This window comes from Dryobates pubescens, chromosome 14, assembly GCF_014839835.1.
Source record: "Dryobates pubescens isolate bDryPub1 chromosome 14, bDryPub1.pri, whole genome shotgun sequence".
In the NCBI taxonomy this organism is placed as follows: Eukaryota; Metazoa; Chordata; class Aves; order Piciformes; family Picidae; genus Dryobates; species Dryobates pubescens.
The window spans coordinates 20228606-20237824 of record NC_071625.1 but is presented as its reverse complement, the minus strand read 5'-3'; the positions used below and the strand labels follow the sequence as shown (position 1 = coordinate 20237824).

The window sequence follows — 9219 nt, the reverse complement described above, 5'->3', positions numbered from 1 at the left end:
GGTACCCCAAAACACTTTTGTCTGCAAGTGGTTGAAGCACAATATTAGCAATGAAAGAATGTGGAGTGAAAGCCTGTCTGTGAAGCACATTTTCACACAAGTCATACAAAGAGCAGAACCAGGACCCTCAGGACCTCTCTCATCTCAGTGTCTGAGATGAGGAAACCAAGATACAACCTGACTGAAGTCACTCAGGAATGTAGTCCTACAGATAAAAGTATAGAAGTAAAAGAAATTTATTAAGGTTTGCTCTTTGCTTCTATAATCAAGACATGATCTGAGGAGCTCATATATGTTATTTTATATAGTAAAATAAAACCAAAGCAAAACAAAATACAAAATAAGGACAAAACAGTCAGAACACAACAAACCTAAGTGGAGTTCCTACTTGACATCAGAGTAAGTCTGAGTAGATGCTCATTGTAATGCCAATCTGTTTGATAATCAGGAGATACTGCTCAAATTCCCAAAGCAGTGCCAAATTGTGGATCTGTAGTAGTTTCAGGAGAATATCTTTTCTCTTTGATGAGCTGTGCTAGCAGTCCTTACTTTGAAGGGATGGGAAAGCATTAGGGAGCTTGATAAGCAAATCAATCTGAACACAGAGCTGTGACAGTGTTATACCCAGTGCTCTGGGCACCTGGTTTTACCATAGTGCCCTATAATTATCCCCATCAGTTATAATTTGATTGTTTAGGAACTTACTGCTTTCTTCCAGTCACAGGGACATGGCATGCATATTCCTTAATGATCCACTGAAGGGATGTACAATGTCATTGAAATTACTAAAAAACTGTGAGCTGGGAGATGTCTGCACCACACATGGGAACAGGCAGGGGCAGAGCTCCATCTTCTCCTGATCCCTCTCACCAGTACCTGCCATAGCCTGGCTCTCAGTCTTTGTGCATTTACAAAAAGTAAGGTTATGTCCAAAGATGCACTTACAAATGGGACAGCTCTCAGACTGAGCAGGAAAGATAGGTCACATAGTTGATTAGATGGTGTTGGGTGATAGGTTGGACTTGATGAGCTCAAAGGTCTTTTCCAACCTGGTTAATTCTGTATTCTGTATTCTAAAGAAGAGGTTGGACTTGCTTGATAGAATAAAATAAATCTCAGCCATGATTTGCACCACTCTTGCAGAGGAATAGATGTGTTTGCAATGGAGAGAGGCAAAGAAAGTTCTCCAGTTCCCTGGACAGACTGGATCAATGGGACAAGGTCAATTTATAGAATCATAGACTAGAATGGCTTAAGTTGTGAGTGACCTTAAGGATCACCAAGTTCCAAGCCCCCTTCCATGGGCATATGCACCTCCCATGAGATCAGGCTGCTCAAAATTGTTGCTCAGTTGTATGAACTTGAACATTGCCAAGAACTGGGTCCTGCTCTTGGATTAAAACAACCCCATGCAATGCTACTGGCTTGGGACAAAATGGTTGGAAAGTAGCCTGGCAGAAAGAGGCCTAGGGGTGTTGGTTGACAGCTGGTTTAACATGAGCCATCTTATGAATCATGGCTTGTATTGGGAATAATGTGGACAACAGGAGTAGGGAAGTGATCATGACCCTGTACTTGGCACTGGTGAAGCTGTATCTCAAGTACTGTGTTCAGTTTTGGGCTCTTCACTACAAGAAGGACATTTAGTTGCTGGGGCAACAAAGTTGGTGAAGAGTGTACAGAACAAGTCTTATGAGGACCAGCTGAGGGAACTGGGATTGTTTAGTCTGTTGAAGAGGAGGCTGAGAAGATATTTTGTTGTTAACTACCTGAAAGGAGACTGTAGTGAGGTGGGGTTATTATCTCCTTTCAAGTAACTAGCAATAGGATAAGAGGAAGTGGCCAAGGGAGGTCTGGATTGGATATTAAGGAAAATTTCTTTACTGAAAGAGTGGTCAGGCATTGGAATAGGCTGCCCAGGGAGGTGGTGAAATCCCCATCCTTGAAGGGGTTCAAGAAAGGTGTAGGCCTGGAACTCTGGGACATGGTTTAGTGGGCATGGTGATGTTGGGTTCACAGTTGTATTCAATGATCTTAAAGGTCATTTTCAATTGAAAAAATACTAGTTTATGATCATCTCTAAAGTATTCATATCCTGTTATTCAGGTCACCAATCTGACACAAGCACTCAGTGAGTCACTTGAGAGAGAAACATTGCACTTGCAGGACTGCCTCTGATTAAAGCAAAGGGATTTGCTGAGAATCATTTATTAAAATGATTCCTTCCTTCTTCAAAATGCAATTGTGAATAGAAGAAAGAGGACATTCCCTTTCCTCCTTTTCTTTTTATCTAGCAGTAGTACTTCTAGTAGATGATTATGGGGGGGAAATATTTCTATCTCAGTCTTCCTTTCCGTTGCTGGGCTGACCTGAGAATTCTGTTCTGCTTTGTATGCTGGTGTTTGCCACATAACTTCTTAGCTGAGACAAAGACTCCTTACATTGGTCCCAAAGATTTCTATTCCTCCAGGCTCTTGAAGATGAACTTTGTCTGAAAGCCTGGAAAAAAGATAACATTGATGTCTTCACATAGAGCCCTGAAACCTTAGTTTGCTGTAAGCAGTTTTTGCTATGCAGAATTGCATGTCTAAAGAAAAGCAATGAAGGATACTGAAAACCAACTCTGCAGGGGAAAAAAAAACCAGACAAACAAAGAACCCTCTGAAAAAACTTTAAATCCAGTCTGTTAGTGAATAACCTGTTACTCTAACTGGAAAGAAGAGTTAGGGGTCATTTAGTGGCAAATCTCTTGTTTTTACGGGAAGGAAAAATATGATATAACCAACCTCTTTAATCTGATATTAACTGAAACTGAAGACATACTCAAACAGAAATAAGGCACAGTTTTCTGTCAGGAAAGAGATCATCTTCAGGCACTAGCTGCAAAAAAGACTGTGGAATCCACTTCTTAGTGATTGTCAGCCCAGGTTAAATGCTTCAAGCAAGATGAGGCTTTAGTCGGACACAAGACATGTTTTAAGTGATAGGAAGAATTTCAGCTCAGCAGTCAGAAAATGGAAGAGTCCTGGCTATCCCAGAGGTCAAACCAGAGGGTGTGACAGATATTTCTGACTGGGAACCGAGTACATCTAAGTCTGGAGAATGCCTCTCTTTAACAACAACAACAACTATTACTGCATAGCTGGCTCTTTTCGGAAAGTAGAATTGCTGTGCCATTTCTTTGGTTTGACTATTTCCATTAGATATTTTTCTATCTCAGTTTTTGGGTGGTGTTACAGTTATTGCTGCATGTGTTGTTTATAGTGTATTTCTGGGCAGACAGAAAGCCTTCTTTCAAAGGAGTCTGCAGTCTTGAAGCCATCACACAAACTGCATTAATTTGAAGGGAATGCATGTGTGGTTTGGTTAAGCCGTGGTTTGGTTAAGCCATTGTTTAGTTAGTCATGAGGTATTGGGTGATAGGCTGGAGTTGATAATCTCTGAGGTCTTTTCCAACCTTATTGATTCTATGATTCTATGAAAGCTAGAAATAGGTAGATTTAGATTGGATGTTAGGAAGAAGTTCTTCACCACAAGGGTGGTGAGACACTGGAACAGGTTGCCCAGGGAGGTGGTAGAAGCCTCGTCACTGGCAGTTTTTAAGGCCAGGCTGGATGTGGCTCTGAGCAACCTGATGTAGTGTGAGGTGTCCCTGCCCTTGGCCAGGGGTTGGAACTAGACAATCCTTGAGGTCCCTTCAAACCCTAACAATTCTATGATTCTGTGTGCTTCTAAGAGACAAACATGGCTCAAGCAGGATTTTCAGTTTCAAATCAGGTTGGAAAAACAAGAGGTCATGATGTGAGGAGAGGAATAATTTGGGTTTACAGAGTATGAGTGTGATAAAAATCAGTTGCAGTGAGGTTTCTAATCACTAGATCAGCATAGGATAATGAGAAATAAAATCTGAAACTTTAAACACCTTCCTTCCACTCCTCCCTTCTTCCTGGGCTCAACTTTGCTCCCAAATTCTCTGCCTCCTTCCCCCAAGTGGCACAGGTGTGTGAAGAATGGGGGTTGTGATCAATTCATCACACATTGCCTCTTCTTCTGCAGGGGGAAGACTCCTCACACTCTTTCTCTGCTCCAGCATGGGATCCCTCCCATGGGAGATAGTCTTCCATTAACTTTTTCCATATGAGTCCTTCCCAGGGGGAGATTTTGTTTACAAACTGCTCCAGAGTGGGTCCCTTCTGGCAGCTTCTCCCAGATGGCACCCCAGTACCCCCCTGCTACCTAAACCTTGCCACACAAACTCAATACAAGTCCATAAATTCCTTTTTATGATCTTATCAGGACAGTAGCAAGAGCTCATGGAGTAATTATTGGGATAGACAGAATAGCACTAGTGCAGGTGTATGAGAAATGATGTCCTAAGAGGGAAGTTTGAAGGGCTACCAACTTCAATTCAGGCAATCACAGCCTGACACCAAAGCAAAAATTCATCTTCGCATACCAGTTTGCATTCATTGGCATCTCACCATTGTGAGCTGCAACCTTTCCTAGTATCTGAATTTGTACTGCCTAGCTTAACCTCTGACTTAGACAAAAAATAATAAATGCTTACACATCTGTTGGCCCCTGAACTGCCTAGTATGGTGCCTTCCGATTCCAATGCCATCACTTGTTACGGTAGCTACTATTGCCAAACATTGTAACGTTCCCACTATTCCTGTGAATTCAGAACAGTGTAAGATTGCTCATGTGGGTTGTGCAACATAGCTGCAACCACTTCTCAGCAGTTCAATACTAAATGTTTTCCTTTGAGTTGTCAAAAATATCATTCAAACTTCCTCTGATGTCAGCAGGTCAGTCTGTAATGGTAGCTGAAACAAGAACTGCCTGTGGCTTCAGTTCCCTGCCAAGCCCTTCTGAGTGATGCTGCAAGAGAAAATACCCAGTGATGGCAAGATGGCCTGTATCAGGAACAGTATGGCCAGCAGGAGCAGGGAGATCATTCTGCCCCTGTACTCAGCACTGGTTAGGGCACACCTTGAGTCCTGTGTCCAGTTATGGGCCCCTCAGTTTAGGAAAGATGTTGACTTGCTGGAACGAGTCCAGAGAAGGGCAACAAAGTTGGTGAGGGTTTTGGAGCACAAGCCCTATGAGGAGAGGCTGAGGGAGCTGGGGTTGCTTAGCCTGGAGAAGAGGAGGCTCAGGGGAGACCTTCTTGCTCTTCACAACTACCTGAAGGGAGGTTGTAGACAGGTGGGGGCTGGTCTCTTCTCCCAGGCAACCAGCACCAGAACAAGAGGACACAGTCTCAAACTGCACCAGGGGAGGTTTAGGCTGGATATTAGGAAGAAATTCTTCATAGAAAGAGTGACTGGCCATTGGAATGTGCTGCCCAGGGAGGTGGTGGAGTCACCATCACTGGAGGTGTTTAGGAAGAGATTGGATGGGGTGCTTGGTGCCATGGTTTAGTTGATTAGATAGTGTTGGATAATAGGTTGGACTTGATGATCTCAAAGGCCTTTTCCAACCTGGTTAATTCTGTTCTCTTCTATTTTATTGTATATCTCATATTTTATAGAGATATGCTTCCAAAAAACTACTCTGGGAATTACCTGAAGATCTCAGCTGTTAGTTAAAAATGTGAAGCTTTTAACTCCTGTGTTTATAGATACAGGAGAATTTCTGCAGAATCAAAAACCAGACAACTAGCAAAAAGAACACAGGGTTTGTATTTTGGAGCTGATCTCATGATTTTTGGTTTCCTGGTTCATGATTTCATCATGTTGATGGTAACATGGGTGTCATGTAATGGAAATGAACAATTCCTCATCTATTTCTGCTTCTGTCTAAATAGTCCTATTTTTTTTAAAAGCACACAGCTTTTTCATTACTGGTAGCTGGGACTAAACACAAAAATAAATTATGGTTTTATAGGGAAAGAGGGAAATGCTGAGCATAGCTATGTTATCCTCTGTGTCCTGAGCCTGGCTCTAATGTGGCTACAGCATTTAGGGAAGATTTCCTTCTAATGTGAAAACTACAGTTTTGAAAAGGAAGAAATGTAATTCTGGGCAGTCTCCAGCATCTGTTCTCCTGTTTGCTCCTGAGCCTTTTTGGTGAGGATGAGCAAACAATGAGCCAGAATTGTGATGTGAATTTGAAAACCAGAAAATTGGTACAGTTTTGCTTGTCTAACTTCTATGGTGAGAAGAGCCTTGTTTCTAGAGACTGGAACATATTTCAGATGCACAAGAGGGTATTGCTTTCAAATACTGCTTGAATAATGTCCCCAGTTCCTCTATCATCCACTTCCAGTCCCAGTAAAAATTAAAAATGAGTAACAGTTGTGAATACCACATCTCTCTCAAACCCCAGACACAAAACATGCTTCCTGACTGTGGTTGTTATCAAAAAAGGCAAACTGAGGAAGTGGCCACTGCCATGGACAACAAAAGGGGGAAAAAGACCACATAAACCTGCAAAAAGGAGAAAATATCCACAGCTAGAGTAAGGCTCAAAACAAGAACTGTCCTCACCTCTCAAATGTATTCACAGCAGTTGGATTTTTTTTTTTTCCTAGTTGTCAATCTTGGACCATATCTCTGCCAGCCCATACACATGCAGTGCTGTGACACGAAGCTTTGCAGAGGTCTTGTGGGACACTCCTGTCCAGAACATCTTAAAATCATTTTTTGGCTTAATGCTTGACCCAAAGGCAGTGTTTCAGTCTGTAGAGGCAGGGGAACATCACACAGCTTTTAAGGTCCTGGAGAGGAGATATGTTCACAATCAACCACACACTAGGATGTTTAGCTTGGTCCCACTGAACTTTGGAATTCCACATGTTATCTGATCTCAGTACTTTTTCTACTAAATTTAGTCTTTAATAAGGCAGCTTCAGAATTTCCACAGAAACTGCAATTTTCAAAATGTGTGAAGCTTTCAGAATTTGGGGAAGAGAAGCCTTTAAATTTTTTTATGGTTTTAGCTTGTTTTGTTTTAAATGTGTGCCTTTTGGAGGTACTGAATACATGATAAAACATGCTGAGCATGTACAGATGTGATGCTAAGGAAGATGGTTGGCAAATTATTGGATAAATATTGTGCAATCCTAGATCTAGTTTCTCTGCTATGCCAAGGAGGCACATAATTCCTTTCTCCAAATGAACAACAGGGAAGCTACTCTTTTGAGAGAGAGTGGCAAGCCATGTTATCAATGTTCTAGTCTCTCTCATCCTAGTTCTGGTGAACATGCACTTCTGAAGGCCACTCAAAAGAAGCAGTGTTCTCATCTACATCCTGGGGAGACACACCCACACACTGGGGTATTCTCATCCAGGATATTTTGTTTCTCTCTCATGACCAGCTGAGTCAGTGCACCTAGTCAGCATCTGGCAAATATCATGCCTTGCAAACACAAAATAGGCCACCACAAACCCCTCCTGAGGATAAAACCCATTGCTCACTCAAATTCTCATCTAAATTGAGGGCGGATGTGAGGAATAAGACTAAGTGGTGTTTATTTCTTCTTCTTTCATTCTTCTGCCTTCTTAAACCCAGAGATGGGTCTCCTAGTGCCCCAGGACTGACAGTAATCACCTCTTCCTTTGCTTATTTGTAGCCATCTGCATCTTGGTCACTAAGCTAATAACAATGCTCTTTCCAGCTTTCTTAAAAAAGAAGGGAAAACTTTCAGGAAAGCAGCACTGGAAAATCTACATACAATGAACTAAAAGTCTGTCTCTACATCCAAACAATAGCTTCTTTCTAATTATTTTTGGAAACCAATTTCTTTGGTTACAAGCTACAGTATCCTATCAGTATCAATGGGTCTGCTTGTTTGAAATACAAAAAAAAAAATGTCCTGGGTGCTGGCCAGGCCTGCACAGAATTCTTCAGGCTCAGAGTTTGAGACAATTTCAGTTCAAGGATTTTCTGTTTGTTTTGTTTTAACTTGCTCCTGGTTTTATGCTTTTTTTCAGCGTTGCAGTTATGCTTTGAGTAAATTCAGTAAGAAGTTAATTGGTTGAGTAGATCAAGATTTTTTCATATCATATATCTAGAGTTTGTTTGGGGTTTTTTTGTTTGTTTGGAGTTTTTTTGAGAAGACAGAAGCTATTCTTAACAGCTATTATAGTACATTGGTGTAAATGTTTGGAAATTAATCATTTGAACCACATCAGAACTATTCCAATCTTTCTGTTCTGGGTCAGATCTTATCTGCTTTATGTTAATTTACCTGTATTTTCAATAAGTAATTTTCATCTGGTTTTGGTGGGGGCCCTTTCCATGCTGGCACAGCTGTAGGAAAGAAGAGTCTGGGACAGAGTTTAGACTGTAGCCATAGCCCGTGCTTTGTGTTTGATGAGCTCTGGCTCTGGTTGGTCTGCAGCAGCTCGGTTTAAGCTTTTGTTTTACTACCTCTTCAGAGTTCTTCTAAACCTTCACTACTCCTTAGGGTTTAGCTATCTTAATGTTTCTAGCCTAAATTTGTTTGCACTCAATTTGAATAGATAACACCCATTTGGTTCTATGCCAACATTGTCCTAAGGTATAAATAGCTCATGAATTCATATATAAAGTTCATGTCTGCTTTTTGTTCTTGTTTATCAGCATTAAAGAAGTAAAACTCTATTTAGTCTCACCTTGCAGGACGGGCTCTCCATTCCCTGATGTGACTCACAGCAAATATTCACTCCTTCCAGCAAAGTTTTCAGAAAGATTTATGACTATGTTATACACATAAGATGGCCACTTCTCAGAGGTGTTCCAAAACAATCATGGCAGAGCTGGAACTGATCAAGCCTACCCTTGTCCCCTTTGCTTTGATCATTAGAACTTGGTTCTTATGATTTACATGCCAGTGTTTTGCATTCTGAAACAGAGCAGATTTTTCATCTCATCTTTTTTACGTGCTCTAGGGGACTAGGTGCTTTCACAGCATGTGTTGATTGATATTGTCTTTCTCTTCAAGGGAGGCTCAGCTTTTTCCCCATCATCCATTATCACAAAGAGAAGAGCACAGACTCAAGCAGCAGTCCTGGCTGAAGATGTAGGATGCTCTTCATCCACCAGTGAGGAAATAGTAGCTTGCCTCCGCCAGTTGCCCGCTCGAGTCCTCAATGATGCACAGACTAAGGTACACCGTAGCAGAGTACATGCCTTCGGCAAGGAATCAGAACATTTTCATTGACACAAAGCTAGAAAGAAGCTTAAAAACCAAATTGGGCTGAATCCTTGTGAAAGAGGAATTGAACTGTCTTT

At 41.5% G+C, this 9219-nt stretch overlaps 1 protein-coding gene across 1 annotated transcript in view; it reads left to right on the top strand.

Moving 5' to 3' along the window:
- TG (thyroglobulin) overlaps window positions 1-9219 on the top strand; it is a 135102-nt gene that overhangs the window by 101567 nt on the left and 24316 nt on the right. Inside the window, exon 42 of the mRNA XM_054167162.1 lies at window positions 8930-9094. Within this exon, the coding sequence (XP_054023137.1) occupies window positions 8930-9094 (165 nt within the window). The remainder of the gene's footprint in view (window positions 1-8929; window positions 9095-9219) is intronic.